This window comes from Mesoplodon mirus (assembly GCF_964341445.2).
Source record: "Mesoplodon mirus genome assembly, chromosome: 6".
Lineage (NCBI taxonomy): Eukaryota > Metazoa > Chordata > Mammalia > Artiodactyla > Ziphiidae > Mesoplodon > Mesoplodon mirus.
In genome coordinates, this window is record NC_138982.1 from 34343066 (window position 1) to 34360704 (window position 17639).

General features: G+C 39.3%; 1 protein-coding gene across 5 annotated transcripts in view; it reads right to left on the reverse strand.

Annotated features, from left to right (window-relative positions):
- Positions 1-16193, reverse strand: part of LRCH3 (leucine rich repeats and calponin homology domain containing 3) — a 127109-nt gene extending 110916 nt beyond the window's left edge. For all 5 annotated transcript variants that reach the window (XM_082626051.1, XM_082626050.1, XM_082626048.1 and 2 more), the window contains exon 1: positions 15910-16193. In XM_082626051.1, the coding sequence (XP_082482177.1) occupies positions 15910-16171 (262 nt within the window). In that variant the 5' untranslated portion in view covers positions 16172-16193. The remainder of the gene's footprint in view (positions 1-15909) is intronic.
- Positions 16194-17639: the final 1446 nt, after the last annotated feature.

Sequence of the window (17639 nt, forward strand, 5' to 3'; positions counted from 1 at the left end):
CGGCCCAGATGAGCCAAGGCACAGTCCAAAAGGACTTGTTAACATCACATTTAATTCTAGCCATATACATATCCATGGTATGTCCAGATCATGAGCACATCATATCCTGGAACAAAGTAACTGGTGGCATAACTTTCTTCTTTGCCTACTGCACCTTTCCCCCTTTTTTTTTTAACAGACTGGTGTTGAGAGTGCTCAATTTGGTTGACCTCTGTGGCATGGGGTTAGAATAACTGGGGTCAACTACTTACTAAGCTCAGAGACCCTCTGGGAAAAGAAGCGCAACCTCGATTACCTGATTACCTGTAGAGCAGTGCTTCTCAAAACTGTAATGTTCTCATAAGCACCTGGGGGTCTTATTAAGATGCAGACTCTAATTCTGGGATGGAGCCTGAAATTCTGCATTTCTCATAAAATCCTAAGTCAGGGGTCCCCAACCCCTGGGCTGCGGACCGGTACTGGTCCGTGGCCTGTCAGGAACCAGGCTGCACAGCAGGAGGCGAGTAGAGAGCAAACAAAGCTTCATCAGCCGCTCCCCATGGTTCCCCATGGCTCATATTACCACCTAAGCCACCCCCCTACCCCCCCACCCCCCGGTCCGTGGAAAAACTGTCTTCCATGAGACTGGTTCCTGATGCCAAAAAGGTTGGGGACCATGGTTCTAAGTGATGCCACACTGCTGGTCCATAAACCACACTCTGAATAACAAAACTTTATAGACCCATAGATCATACTTGAAAATTTCAAAAGAAGATGCTATGTAATAACAGTACCCTAGGAAAAGCAAGTCATAACAAAAAGAGTAATTATGAATTTGAATAGTATTTGTCAACCAAGAAAACAGAAAAACTTGTGTTACTGAAACCAAATAACAACCAAGAATTTTTCAATCCACATATGCAATAGGCTCTGCAAACCTCACGTAGGACACATATAAAGAAAGCCACATCAGGGACTTCCCTGGTGGTCCAGTGGTTAAGAATCCGCCTTCTGATGCAGGGGATGCAGGTTCGATTTCTGGTTGGGGAACTAAGATCCCACATGCTGCGGGGCAACTAAGCCCGCGCACCTCAACTACTGAGCCTGCACATTCTAGAGCCCACGTGCCACAACTAGAGAGAAGCCCCCATGCCACAATGAAGAGCCCGTGCGCGGCAACGAAAGATCTCGCGTGCTGCGACTAAAAACCCAACGCAGCCAAATAAATAAGTATTAAAAAAAAAAAAAAGCCACATCATAATCAAGCTGCAGAAAATCAAAGACAAAGGGAAAACAATCTTAAAAGCAGTCAGAGAAGAAACATCTTCTTACTCCCAAAGTAACACTGCCCCTACCCTACTCAACCCCACCCCTTCAAATCCATGGGAGCAGCTCAGCTCACTTCATATACACAATGGTTTGTTTTGTACATGCTATAAAAGGAATCCCTCGTCATCTATAGCATTGCTTCAAGAAATTCCTTAAGTCTCTGTCTTCTAATATCCTTCCTTTTCAAGAGGTCACAGCTCTCTACCCTTGGGTTCCATACTTCAGATGGTCTCTCATTTCCCATATTGCCTCAAAGTAGGGCCTAGAGTGCTTTCGGATATTTAACATTAAATTCCCTTTCTCCAGGGCTTCCCTGGTGGCTCAGTGGTTAAGAATCCGCCTACCAATGCAGGGGACACGGGTTCAAGCCCTGGTCCGGGAAGATCCCACGTGCCGCGGAGCAACTAAGCCCGTGCGCCACAACTACTGAGCCTGTGCTCTAGAGCCCGCGAGCCACAACTACTGAAGCCCACACGCCTAGAGCCCGTGCTCCGCAACAAGAGAAGCCCACGCAATGAGAAGACCGCTCGCTGCAATTAGAGAAAGCCTGCGTGCAGCAACGAAGACCCAACACAGCCAAAAAAAATAAATAAAAATAAAAGAATTCCCTTTCTCCTACTGAAAGATCATGAAGAGGCTAATCACTGTCTGAATCACAGCAGTCTTCAAGGGAGGAATGTGAGCCTACTAGCCAGGGGCTACATCAAATGATCCACTGGAGTGTGGAAGAAAGACATTAGAACCTTTATTTCTATTTATGCTTAAGTTCTCCTTTAAATTTTATGTTTCATGTCTATTTTATAATACATATAATTTTAGTACATTAGTATATGCACGTAATATATAAATAAACAAACATTTGTTGTCAAAAATTTCTTACTGTGGGGCGAAAATGACAATAGAATACTGTCCCTAGGTACTGGGATTTGGGACACACCAGACAATTGAAAGGACAGGAGGTAGGCAACACCGTTCATCCTTCTTCTCAAATTAATGCAGACTTCAGATCTTAAAAAGACACTGAGGGTACTCTCAGAATTAAAAAAAAAAAAAAAAAGGAAAACTGAAGGTACCCCTTGAAAAGAGTCAATTAATAATCTTTTCCTTCTCTCCCTACTGAACCAAGCAATAGAATGTTTAGTTGCAGAAAAGTGACACTAATTACAATCGGTAAACTGCCTATCGTCACATCATATATATTGCTTACTGTGCATTACGATAATTATACAGTCCACTAAAGGCCTGACTGGTTACCTGATTTTAGTATTAAATACAACTTGTAGTTAGACACATGCCATTTTTTTAGGCTGCCCAGGATCTAAACACTATTCCTTTTCTGAAACAGAGTTCTTACCTCAACATAAGCTGAAAAATGCCGCATAGTATGCTTGCTTTCCCAGATCCTCTTGCAGCTAGGGGCACAGGCACATGACCTAGGGTCCCCCAAGCGGACACATCCTCCCCTAACCTTGAACTGGAAGCAGAATGGAAACAATACATCCCAATTTTCACAGGCAGCGGTGGCAAACGCTCCAGTGCTGGTACAGAGCTATCCATTATCATTCACTGGTGCTAGTGGTACAAGGGGAGGTATCCGTCCCCAGGGGGCAATGCTTGTGGTGTCTCCACAGGATAAGTTCTGGCACATAATGTTGGGCATTATTCCTGGTTACTTATCCTTCCAGCCTGGTTCTCCAGTCCTCCCAGAGATTTTGTGGGCTACTCATAACCACAGCTGGTTTCTGCTGCTTGTAACTAAGACCTTGACTAACCATACATGCTCAATATTCATAGTTTATTTTTTCATGTAAATTGGTTATCTATTTGTAACAACACAGTTCTTCAGTGACACTACCTTTACTCTTTTTTTTTTTTAATTTATTTTATTTTATTTTTTTGCTTTATAACAAATTTAATCAGTTATACATATACATATGTTTCCATATCCCCTCCCTTTTGCGTCTCCCTCCCACCCTCCCTATCCCACCCCTCCAGGCGGTCACAAAGTACCGAGCTGATCTCCCTGTGCTATGCGGCTGCTTCCCACTAGCTATCTACCTCAGACACTACCTTTAAAACAAATAAACCAACCTTTCAAGTGTTTATTCTATAATCAAAGTACCCAGTTTTGCAAAACAAGGTCTGTATTTTATAATTAAAAAAATTTTTTTTCAATTGAATAAAATCTTTGGCTTACCTAATCAAGATATCTTTAGGAAGTGAAAAATTACTATTTTCCTAAATGAATTTTACAGTAAAGTAGCAGAGTCTATAGAAGAATTTCTTAAGTGGTAGTTCTTAGGCCAACTGCACCTAGAACTAACAGGTTGCTTGTTAAAAATGCAGCTTAATGGACCCCACGCCAGATCTCCTGAATCAGACTCTCTAGGGTCTGGACTCAGGAATGTACATTTTTTAAAAAGTGCATTGGGGGATTTTATGCACACTAAAGTTTGAGAACCAATAGGCTATGGTCTGTCACTTGCTAACAGATGACCGGAAATCACAATGTTATCAATCTAGAAAAAGGATCACATATTTACCAGGCTAAGAGTCTCCCTGGATATCTGAGCCTTACAAAAACTTGTAATTATCAAAGTTATAAATACTGAATATACATGGAAAGCCTACTTCACTGTAAGGAGTTTAAAATTTGTTTTACTTCTTTTATTAGCAAATCAAGGTCCTATTTTGAAAATTTTCAAACACCTAAAAATTCTCAATTGCTACTGGTTGGTTATATTTTGGGGTACTGACTCTTAGCACATGTATCAATAACATCATCACTCTTATCCTCTATGACACCAATTAAAGAGGGTCTGAATACCTGACTTTTGACATAAAAGGGAAGTATATTCACTGGTATTATGCTTGAGAATGTTTTGATTGAATCCTACTATATCATTGAAGCCCCAAGGGTCCTCATTAAACCCAGTCACACAGAAGTCAGTTGTCACTATTTCCAAAGCTAAGAAAGAGAATAGGCTCTTCATTTCCTGTTTTTGCCCTCTCATTCACTCACCCTCTCATCCATCCATCCACCCATCCAAACAATAAACACTCAAAGGATATTTGGTATTGTACTAAGTGATGTACAATAAAAAGAAAGTAAGACAGAACCCTCTATGGTGGGCAGAATCCTAAACTGGCCCCCAAGATCTCCCACCCTAATCCCTGGGACTGTGAATATGAAATATACACTGATTACATTCCTTATGTGGCAGAAGGGATTTTGCAGATATAATTAAGTAATTACTAATCAACTGACTCTGAATTAAACAAAAGAGAGATAATCTGGCTAGACCCAATCTCATCAAATGAGTCCTCTGGCTGATAGCAGAAGTCAGAGATTCCAAGCAGGACACACCACTGTTGGCTTGAAGGTGGAGGCGGCCATGCTGTAGAAATGTGGATAGCTTCCAGAACCTCAGAGCAGCCCCAAAACAACAACCAGCAAGGAAATGGGGACCTCAATTTTTGTAACTGCAAGGAACTGAATTCTGCCAATATCTGAATGATCTGGGAAATTCTTCCCCTAAGACTCCAGATAAGAGTTCAGCCTGGCCAACACATTGATTTTGGTCTTGTAAGACCGTGAGTAGATAACTCAGCTGAGTCCAGTCTTCTGACCTATAGAGATATAAGGTAATAAATGATTGTTGTTTTAAGCTGCTAAGTCTATAATGATTTTTTTATGCAGCAAGAGAAAACTAATATACCTTCTTTAAGAAGCTCCCAATCTAGAATGAAAAAAAGACAATATTGTTCATTGCGACAGTAAAAAATATTGTTCATTGTGAAGCAAGAAAAGTGCCTGACTAGGGAAGGGGGATGGTAAAGAGATAGAGGAGATGGAAAAAGAGAAGGTAAAAAAGAAGAGGTGCTATGAGTAATACATGAGTTAAGAATGAATAAGTAAGCCTAAACAAAGAAGTACATGAAAAAAGTAAATAAACCATAAATATACAATTCTTAAAATAAGTATACAGTGAACAACCATATAGGTGATGAACGTAGGTTAAAGAAGAGAATATTTTGGGGCTTCCCTGGTGGCACAGTGGTTAAGAATCTGCCTGCCAATGCAGGGGACACAGGTTCAAGCCCTGGTCGCGGAAGATCCCACATGCTGCAGAGCAACTAAGCCCGTGCGCCACAACTACTGAGCCTGCGCTCTAGGGAGCCCACGAGCCACAACTACTGAGCCCACGTGCCACAACTACTGAAGCCCACGTACCTAGAACCCGTGCTCCACAACAAGAGAAGCCATCACAAATGAGAAGCCCGTGCACCACAACGAAGAGTATCCCCCGCTCGCTACAACTAGAGAAAAGCCCTCACGCAGCAACAAAAACCCAACGCAGCCAAAAATAAAATAAATAAATTTATAATAAAAAAGCAACAAGTAAATGGCATAGAAAAAATGTTATAAAGGAAAAAAAAAGAATATTTTCAGTACTTCAGAAATACACCCACCTTTAACCCACTGCCTCCTTTCCTCTAACATTTTCCCTTTCACCTACAAGTAACCATTATCCTAACTTTTATGGTAATCATTTTCTTGTGCTTTTAAATAGTTTTAGTATTTATGAATGATTATGCTTGTTTTTGAACTTTATTTAAATATATTTGTGCTGCATATATAGTGTCATATACTTCACTTACTCAACATGTTTCCAATGTTCATCTATGTAATTACATGCAGTTGTAGCTTATTCATTTTCACTGCTGTGAAATCACATAAATATACCATAACTGATTTACCCATTCTATTGATGATCATTTGGGTTGTTTCTATTTTGTCAAATACGAACAACGTTATGAACATTCTTATACATATGTCCTGGTGTACTTCTACAAGTTTCTCTGGGGTATGTACCTCAGAGCCTGGAATTTCTGGCTTACAAAGTATGTGTATTTTCAACTTTACTAAGTATGTTTCAACTCTCACTGGCACTGTATGAGTGCCCCCAATTCTCTATAGTCGGCCCTCAGTAACTGTGGGTTCTGCATCTGCAGATTCAACCAACCTCGGATTGAAAATATTTGGGGAAAAAATTCCAGAAAGTTCCAAAAAGCAAAACCTGAATCTGCTATGCACCAGTGACTATTTACACAGCATTTACATTGTATTAAATCTTACAAGTAACCTAGAGATGAATTAAAGTATATGGGAGAATGTGCATAGGTTATATACAAATACTATGCCCTCTTTATATAAGAGACTTGAGCATCCGCAGATTTTGGTATCTATGGAGGGTCCTGGAACCATTCCCCTGAGGATACTGAGGGACAACTCTACTTTCTTTCTAGTACTTGGTACTGTCAATCTGTGAGAAGTACCTCAGTTTGGTTTTATTTTCCATTCCCTTGATTACTAATGAGATTGAGCAGGTTTTCACATATTTATCGGTCATTTGGAATTCCTCTTTAGTGAAGTACCAGTTGAAGTGTTTTCTCAGCTTTCTATTGTGTTATCTTCTTGTTTGTAGAAATTCTATACATATTCTGGATAGCATTTGTTTGTTGTATTTATTAGAAATCTCTTACTCTGTGGCTTATCTTTTCACTCTCTATGATTGTAGGTCATTGTTAAAAACCCGTTTTTAATGAAAAAAATCAATTACCTAGTTTTTGTAAGAAATATGTTTAACCAGTTAAAATCCTTGGTTTAACATTTCCTTCAAATAATAAAAATCCACAAATTTAGAGGAGCAAGGGAAAGTTAAAAGTAAGGAAATGCCTTAAATTTTTAGGACTAGTTTTATGATTCTAAAATTAGTAGCATTGCATTTGATATTGCTGGCTACTTTAGGAACTCAAAATAATGTTCCTTTTGTGAATTACCATATTAACCATATATTTTCTTCCAAGCTTCAGTGGAATAACTGCTTCATAAATGAACTGAAAAAATAATGAACACGTATGTTACTACTTAAAAGTCATATTTCACGTTATAATATGCGATAATATTAACCATCTAGCCCCCAAATACAGCCACGGTAAAAGGAAATGAACCCTAGGAAACAAATCCTTGGCCCCAACACTGCTGCCATTCTTCTAGTCTCAACATTGATTTTGTGATTATCTATGACACATTTTCTCACCCCTCCTAAAGGCACCATCCTACTATTTACCCTTCCTATTTAAAAAACAATGCCAGTACAGTTGAGGCCAGATTTTTCCCCAAGGATAAATTTAAATCTTATTTCAGATGGCTTTATACCCAACAGCCATGATCTTCCCCATGGTCTCTGCTTCTCTTTATAAAACATGTGTCTGTTGCAGGAGGGGAGGGGAGTGGGGGTGGGGAAGGACACAAGTAATCTTTTTAAGTCTTTTCTATTGTGTCAGTACAATACAAGAATTGTGCTGTTCCTCAAGCAGAAGAGAAAGGAAGAAGCATGTGGATGAGACTATATTAGAGCTTCAGGATTTCTCATTCCAAACAGGAGGTAAAGCTATAAGAGGGGAGTTATAAATGTTGTTTCCTGAAATGTGTTCTTAGCATCCCACATTGCAATTCAATATGCGTATTTCCACAGAAACCTTGTTATAAAGAGTAGTAGTATATACAATATTATATCCATAGTTGTGAAACTAGCATACTGGTGGTGGGGGGAGAGGTGGATTACAGAAAACAACAGAATAAACATTATAGAAACTTATTTGGTTTGGTCTTCCTTAATGGTGGGTAATTTGAAGCCACAGATTTGTATTAAAACAAGCATGAACATATAATATAGGGTAGAATTCTTAATAAAATTCCAAGCCTTCAAATTTCAAGTTCCCCATTAAGGCAACTTCAAGTTCTATACCCCAGATCTTCTCTGAGGTTAGAGGTACTTCAATAAAAATTAGTGTCATTAACACACACACTCTTTATAGACAGAGAGAGAGAGACATGTGGGAGATCATGGTTTTTAGGTATAAAGAGGTATGAAATGTGAGTTAAGCTGACTTTCATGTTTAGAAAAAAAATTACTTTTTTGTGGGTGGCCTATAAACCTAGTTAAACTACATACAATATGCAACACTGTTTCTATGAGTAACTGCTTTTGTAATTTTGTTTGTAAATTATGTTTACTTAACATTTTAAAGGTTGCATATAATTTGTTAGAACAATTCCACTTCTAGGAATTTATCCAATAAGAGATAATAATGAGAGATGTAAGCAAAGAGTTATATATATAAAGTGTTCATAGTATTATTTATAACAATAAAAATTTAGAAATAGTCTAAATGCCCAATAAAAGGGATCTGGTTAAGTACAAAGATACAATTAAATACTTTGCAACCATTACAATGCTATTATAAGAAAATGTTAATAGATATGACATAATATTTCTAATATACTATGAAGTGGAAATAAGCAAACTACAAAAAGCTGATACCATGTTTTTCAATATATACATACATGCATTAAAAAAAAACTTGGAAGAATATGTCAGAATGTTCACAGTGGTTTATCTATGCAGTAGTATTATTTCTTTTTTCCTTCCTCTACCTTGTGTATTTTGTTTTTCTAAATTTTCTATAATAAATATGTGTCACTCTTACAATTACAAAGAAATTCAAATTAAATATACAGGAGTTTATATACATGCACAAAGAGCTTCTGATTGTTTGCCATCAGCTGGTTCTATGACAAAAGGACATAGAAAAAAATAGAAGAAATAAATATTTTCCCCTTGTATTTATATACTACTTTCTTATTGTAGTAAAAATTACACTCCTCAAGATGCACTGAATACAGAACAAGGAAATATTATCTCTCATCTATCAGACGGACACAGATCAAAAAGAATAAAATCAGTGGGTCAAAGTGAAGACAACTCATGTACCACTGGTATAAATCTAAGCTGAACAGCCCTTTTGGAAGCACAATTTTACAATCTGTATTTTAAAAAACCTAAAACTGTGCCTATCTTTTAACCAATCAGTTATATTTCTAGGAATTTATCCTAAGGAAATAATTAAACAAGTCTGCAAAGACATACGCACTAAGTTACTCTCAGCAATATCATTTGTAATGGTGAGAGTTGAAACAATCCCGAAGTGTGTCACGAGGGTAAATTAAAAGACAGTATGTCTATAGTGGACTACTATTAAAAATTATGCTACAGATCTATATTTTCTGATACTGTATCTCATGTAGTGAAAAAAAATTAGATGATAAAACAGCCTTTGTAGGGCTTCCCTGGTGGCGCAGTGGTTGAGAGTCTGCCTGATGATGCAGGGGACACGGGTTCATGCCCCGGTCCAGGAGGATCCCACATGCCACAGAGCGGCTGGGCCCGTGAGCCATGGCCACTGAGCCTGCGCGTCTGGAGCCTGTGCTCCGCAATGGGAGAGGCCACAACAGTGAGGGGCCCGTGTACCACAAAAAAAAAAAAAAAAAAAAAAAAAAACAGTCTTTGTATGATCCCATTTTTAGAATTTTTTTAAAAAGTGAGAATGTATATTTCACGAAGAAAATGTTTGAAGACTTCAAACCAGGCTTCATTACCAGTTATCTCTGGTAAGTGTTATTACAAATGATCTTTAGTGTCTTCTTTATAACTTTTTGTACTACAATGAGCATGTACAACTCTTAATATCGGAAGGAATGATTTTTAAGTATACTAAATTGAAAGTCTGATTAATCAAATAAAATTAGCTTCGGTGTTTTCTACTCTTTTCTTATTGCTAAGGCTCTTAGAAGCTTCCCGATTTGAACACATAATACTCAGTGGGTGATAAGTGTGTCAATATATATAGTTAATGCCCCTATTAACAAAGATGACATGCCTTAACAGCAGTCTTTATTAACAAGATATTATTTCTAAAAGAAACAATTATACATCCCCTCCCAGCCCTGAGATGCTAGCAAAGATCTTGTAATTATGATTGAGCCCCCATTTGCTACCTCCTCCCTTTGCCTCTGGCCTTCTCAACCATATTTAGGTGTTTTCATTTCTAGTGACCATGGTGGCTTACTGTATTCACGGATATAGAAAGACATTGCCAAAAGAAGTATGACTTATAAAATAAATAATGCAGAAGAAAATTTCAATTCTATTCAAGACAGTATGCCCCAACATCACTGTCCAATACAACTTTCTGTGATGATGAAAAAATTCTATTATTTGTGCTGTCCAACATAACAGACAATAGGTCTGTCTACTGTGCTGTCCAATATGACACATGTGGCTACTAAGCACCTGAAATGTGGCTAGTACAACTAAGGAACCAATTTTTTTCTTTTTAATTTTTAAAAATGTATTTATTTTATTTATTTATTTTTGGCTACGTTGGGTCTTCATTGCTGCGCACGGGCTTTCTCTAGTTGCGGTGAGCGGGGGCTACTCTTCGTTGCGGTGCGTGGGCTTCTCACTGCGGTGGCTTCTCTTGTTGCAGAGCGTGGGCTCTAGGTGCGTGGGCTTCAGTGGCTGTAGCACACAGGCTCAGCAGTTGTGGCTCGCGGGCTCTAGAGCGCAGGCTCAGTAGTTGTGGCACACGGGCTCAGTTGCCCTGCGGCACGTGGGATCTTCCCGGACCAGGGCCCAATCCCGTGTCTCCTGCATTGGCAGCCGGATTCTTAATCACTGCACCACCAGGGAAGCCCAGGAATCAAATTTTTAAATTTAAACTTATTTTAATAACCACTTATGGCTAGTAGCTACCATATTGGACAGCACTGTTCTAGAAAAATTCACAGTACATATACTGTGGTTGATACAAAATATACATAAATAAGGATCCAAGAAAAATATGATTTACACTTAAGACCTGGCATTCCAGTGCATATTTCCAAGACTAACAAAACCATAATTTTGTGGGTTACAGATTGCTTTTCTGAAAAATTAAATGGTCTTCAGGCACTCTTCATTCTTCTTGACATGGGAAATAAGTACCCAGTTCATTTTTTTCCCACCCCCACCCCCACCCCCCGCAATTCTTTAAAGCCTTAACGCTCACAGCTTCAATAAGACTGTGTTATCCTGGCTCACCCACTACATCTCAATTTGTTTCCTTTTTTTGTATAATCTTAGTCTTCCCCGTCTGCCATCAACCACTGGCTTTTTCCCAAAGCTGAATCCTTGGTTTCTTGTTTTCGATCTTCCATTCAGAAAAGATTTCTTACACCTTCGACTATGACCCTATTTGCCTTCTGTAAAACAGCACCACTTCACTACATAATCTTAAAGTCTTAATCTTTGAGACTGCTTCTCATCTGTAAAATAACTTAAGATGGTTACTATGGTTCCTTTGGCTTTAGGATTCTCCTAATTCTAGTACAGGCCTGGTTACAAAACTTTGTTTATGTTTTTTTCTCAGGCTGATTCCTCCTCTTGCCTTTTTTTTTTTTTTTTTTGCGGTATGCGGGCCTCTCACTGTTGTGGCCTCTCCCGTTGCGGAGCACAGGCTCCGGATGCGCAGGCCCAGCGGCCATGGCTCACAGGCCCAGCGGCTCCGCGGCATGTGGGATCTTCCCAGACCGGGGCACGAACCCGCATCCCCTGCATCGGCAGGCGGACTCTCAACCACTGCGCCACCAGGGAAGCCCCTCTTCTTGCCTTTTTAAATGCTGGTGTACCCCATGGTTGTCAGTGACCCTCTTTCTCCAAGAATCACATAAACTCTTCATTATGACTGTCTCAGATTTATGCTATAGTTCTAACTTCACTCTTAAAAGTTCCAGATTTACATTTCTATTTGCTGCTCAAGATTAACTAGATGTGCTACCAGACACTTAAAGGTATCAGGCAAACTAAAGAAACTGTGTAGCAAACTTCTTTGTCAGTGGCTTAGTTATCAAAAACAGAAGTTTCAGGATCAGATATATCTGAATTTGAATCCCAGTTCTGTCATTTATTAGCTGTGTAACCTTGATCAGATTAATCTCGTCTCCATTTTTTCATGTGTAAATTGGGGTTAAAACTAGTACTTACAACTCATGGTTGTTGTATGTGCATTTTATATATACAGCTTAGTACAATACCTGGAATATGCTAACAGCTCAATAAATGTTCACTATTATTATTATCAGTAGCATTACCACCTTCCTAGTCCTACAGGTTTAGTAGCTCAGTCAACTTGATGCATTCTGTCTCTTTAAAAAAAAATAAATTCAGTCAGCATTTGTACACTTTTATTTTCCAATGTGATCTCTGTTTTTCATTCCTGGATTGTTTTTGCAGCCGGCCAAACAAATTACTAGATTTTCAATGCTTACAGGTTAGAGTCTCTTCTTGTTTTTGTTTCCACTGTATTACCTAGCATAATGCCTTACACATAAAGTTTTGCTATTATTAGACAATTCAAATAATCTTTACATCTATTTATTCTATTTCACTAGATCCCTTAAGTTCTTTGAAGACAGGGAGTGTCTTGGTCCTCTGTATATCTACACCTGAAAATCCCTTAGTCAATAAGTGTTTGTTGAATGAATGACTGTTGACTACTCTCCCTCTCTCCAAACCTATCAATCTAGCTGCCTCAAATGCAAAAGGTACTCTCATATTCTCTAATCCAACCATTTATTCTGACCAAGCTGACCTCCCCACAACTTCATCAAGAGCAGTCTCACTGTATTAGTCAGGACTCCTATTTTGTTTCAAAAAGTCTACTCAGAATAAGCAATAAAAGGAATTTATTAGCTTGCATAATTTGAAAGTCCAAGGATACCACTAACTTAAGGCCTGGTTATTGATCCAAAAGTTCAAAGGTTACCATGAGAACTTGGCCTCACTCTTTCCATTTTTTGGCTCTGCTTTCAATTTATTGGCAAGCTCCAGGTTCACATTCTATTCTCTCAGCAACCCTAGGGTTCAAAGCATGCCTCTTTCTCAATAGTTCCAAAAAAAAATTAACACTCTCGTGTGCTGACAGGAAAATGTGCCTATCTCTGAACCATCACTGTTGCCAGAGGAATGGACTACACTGACTGGCTAACCCTGAATTATGTGCACACCCTTGTGTCGGGGTGGGATCCATTCCACTGCCTGGAATGTCCTTCCTTCTCATTTCTGCCTCCCCAAATCCAAGCTACAACCTTTCTGCTCCCAAAAGTCTTTCATGATTTAAGATTTTCCTTGTTCACTGGATCAAGTAACTCACTCCCAAATAAATATTTCCCTTTTTCTAAAGATCTACCTTTTAAAACAAACAGGAGGGAAAAACCTCAAGAAAATGCTGCATGATGAATTCTAATCATGTCAAGTTATAAATGGTATGGGTAATATGTGTTGTTTCTTAAAATGTAAGGACAGCAGCTCTACCAGATATATTCTATACATTAGGAAAGAACAGACTGTGTGGCAAGTTTAATATAACATTCAAATAATTTTTTTGGCTTTAAATTTTCTATAGGGCCCAAACAAAACATTTTAGCTAACAAAAGTTGGGTCTGAATTCAAAGTACCCTGTATAACAGGTAGTCTATGGTTTTGGAGTTACCTCAAACAGGATTTGAGTTAGGCTCAAATCCTGGCTAACACCACCTTCCTTGGCCTTTAGCTACAGGTCTTTGAACAAATTATCTTTCTCTCCAAACCTTGGTTTCACTATCTTAAAAACAGGAATGGTAATATCTATCTGTACGTAAAGAGGCTGTGTGGCATAGTGGAGAGAAACGAGTAAGATGGAACCGGGCTGAAATTCTACCACTAATATTATTTATATGATTCTCTCTGAGTGACTCATCTGTAAATTCTGAGTGATTCCTAATGTGTAAATGAGGGATAATAATATTTAATCCATTGGTTGTTAAGCATTTAACAAGGCAATGTATTTTAAACACCTACCAATGAATAGTAAACAGTGAAAACTCAATCAATGATGTTATCCACATCAAATCACCTGTTTAAAATAATTCAGAGAATATTTCAGTATTTTTGTACTCACCAAGGTCTGCCAAAAATTTCTTACGCTTAATAAGTGATATTTCTAACATGTTAGAAATGAATCTAGTCTAATAGGTTATAAAGTACCTTGTAATCTTTTTCTTCCCCTCTACACTTTTTCTGGCCAGATAAAATGTTGACCAACAAATATTTGGTTTATAAAGAAACTATTAAAGTAATAAAAATAAGTGTGGATAATAACAAATTAAAAATTCAGGGCATAGTAAGGGAAAAATTCATTGAGATTACTTATTATTCTTCATAAATGCCTTTGGGTTTTGTTAGCTAAAAAAATATTTCTTAAAGGCAAAACACACTGGTCCTAGAACTATTTAAAATCAGGTAAGATAGTGAGCTAGATAAACTCCTGTAATCAACTTATTCTTTAACTCCACGCTTAATGTACTGATACTGAAATGACTCATGCCCATATGAAATCACTATGCTATCCATCTGAACAGTCATATGCCATATAGCCATCTCCTGAACAGAACCGCGAAATCTGGGGTATGAATGACAATTTTAGATGTTGTCTTTCAGAATACATGCAAAAGGCAAGTGGCTGCTCATATTTACATCAGCAAGAAAATTTAATCTTAATGTCGTTCACTAAAAAATACAAACTATATTCAGTACAACTGTTTCCAAAAAGAGATTAAACAAATAGGTATTTGATTCCTTCCATTTTACACTACAGCAAAAGTTTCTTTGGAAAGAATAGTTTCTTGAAGTAGTGTAACAGTTTTGCTTATCTTTCTAAAATGAGTGAATCATATGTAATACTTAGCAATCTTTAATGAGTGCACAAACACAGGAGAAGTTAACACCTTAGGAAAGGTATATGAAAATAATTACATCATACCGCACTACATATAAGGGGATTGACTCTGTTTTTAATCTACTCCCTGAGAAAACTATATTTTAAACACAAGAGAAACACATTATGTTGAACACCTCAGTCACCAGACATTGTTCTCTACAGCTAAGAAAACCAAATACCTAATTTCTTTTCTGTGTTAAAAACATATGTATAAGGCAAACTGATGTTTGTTTTTAAAAAGCATTAAATACAGATACGGTAGGCAACCTATGCATCTTTTCTAAACAGTTTTCTTCTTTCGACTTTTTTTGAGGGGGCCTGAGGAAGGAAAGGAGAGAGAGTCTGAAGGTGGGCTCTCGTTATTTTTGCAAGTACATTTGGTAAGTCACCTAGACGAAGGGGAGAAAGAAAAGTTAAAGCGTTCGGGTTCACACTAAAAACAACTCTTGAAAAAAACGCCTGTGCGGGAGTCATGCTTTCCTGACAATGCAGCGACCAATGCGACTCCGATTAAGAGCGCGCTACAAACCTAATCTTAGTAAAATCAATTTGGCATCCCCAATACGAAAGGGCCTGCAAAACCCGGGGCGGAGCAAGGGTCTACCTCAGCAGCGGCACAAGTTAATTTTCTAAGAGAGTAAAACACTCCCCATCAGTCCCCTATGGCCCTCTTTCTCAAGAGATGCTGCTGTCCGCCTCGCCCCAGGCTCGAGGTCTGGCCCGCAGGCCCCAGGGCTGGGTGGGTTGGGGCAGTCGGCTTCTCCCCGGTACCCGGATCCAGACCAGGAGTAATGGGACCAGTTAACGTAACGACCCGCGATTCTCCGCATCGGCTGCGGCGGCCTCCGCCCGCGCCCCGGGCCTCCTGTTGGCAGGGATACCCCCCACCCCACTCACCGGCCCGGGTGGTGTCCGTCAGGTCGTGGTTGGCCGCTCCCCGGGGAAACTCCCTCAGTTTCCGGCCGCTCAGGCTCAGCACCCCGGTTACCGCCGCCTCCTCCAGCGCTCGGTCGAGGGAGCGGCTCCATGAGCCCGGGCCAGGACCTGGGCCTGCCCCGGAGTTCGGGCCGCAGTTAACAACGGAGAGGCTACCTCCCGACGCTACTGGGCCAGAGTACTCTGCAGCCGTGGCCACAGCGACCAAGCCCGCGGCCGCCATTTCCCAGCCGATAACTCTCCGGCCCGCCGGCTCAGCGCATGCGCGGCCAGATGATGGGTGGGCGGGGAAAGGGGCTTACAGACCCCGGACGGGTCCCTTGATGGGCAGGGCTGCGGTGCCGCCCCGCACATCCAGGCGCTGGCCTCCGCCCACGTGAGGTTTCCAAGGGAAATTAAAACGGAACTCACAAATCTGGAGCAGCTACCTTCTCTAGGCTCCCAGCAGCCTTTCTAACATACCTCCACAAAAAAATCTTCCAGACAACGCTTCTCACCAGAATTTCTCTACCTTCCTTCCTCAACACTGGAGAATTAGAGTAAATATTAAGGCTTAACACCGTTGCTGCCAGAAACCTTGGCAGTGAGAGGAGAAACGTTCGACTTCTGTCATTCTATAAGCCAAATGATCCTAATGGAGACTTGTGGATTTATTAACTATTATTGCCTGAGGGAAAAAGAAGTGTTAACCTGGCTCCCAAACTTCATAATTCTCATTGAAAGGGTTGTATAAACCTTCTTCCTTGTACAAAATAGCTTCTTAAGGAAAACAAAACAAACACCCTAAATAGTACCTGTTCTTTAGGCAAATTTTTATTGTTGAATAAAGCTTGGTGAACGGCATTGAAGTCTAAAATTTTAGTTTGGAACCAAAACTGAGGAAGAGAAAATGATCTGACCATAATCTACATGTGGGAAATATAGAACTGAAGAAATAGTTTTTAAAAAAATCATTCAGTTACTGAAAAAGTAGAAAATACCACTCCATTTGATTAAAAAAATTTTTTTTAATTTTTTGCCCATGCCACATGGCTTGCAGGATTTTAGCTCCTCGATCAGGGATTGAACCCGCACCCTCCACAGTGAGAGAGTGGAGTCCTAACCACTGGACCACCAGGGAATTCCCACCACTTCATTTTAAACCAATTAGACCTCACATATACTGCAACCAGTCTTCAGCATATTCTTGTTTCTTTCACACATTTAAGCCATTCCTGCTAAATGATGTTAATTTCCCCTACAATCAATCAACTAGTATTTTCTGTGGGAAATAGACTGTTTTTCCTAGATTATTATGTAATAATGAAATCCAGACAAACAAGCCAATTAGAGATTAAAACCACAAAAAGGGCTAAGTTGAAGTGTGGGGATTAGCCATCAGAATTCAGAGAAAAGTAATCTTGTACATCGAATGAGGTTTTGAAACAAATCTGAAGGCTGGAAGGTGAGAGCAATACTCTAAATTGAAAGGAATATCAGCATGAACACATCCAGGTATGATTTATAATGGTTCTTGTGGAGAACATTGCCACAGGCCAAAAAGGTCATGTCAGAGAGCAAAAGAAAATAAGGTTAGAGAGATCCTGTCCATCATTCAAGGTCGAGCTCTTCAATGAAACCTTGATTAGCACTTTCCCAACTCCTAAATGGAAAAGATTGTAAAAATGTTTAATCTTGGTGCCAAAGCTAAT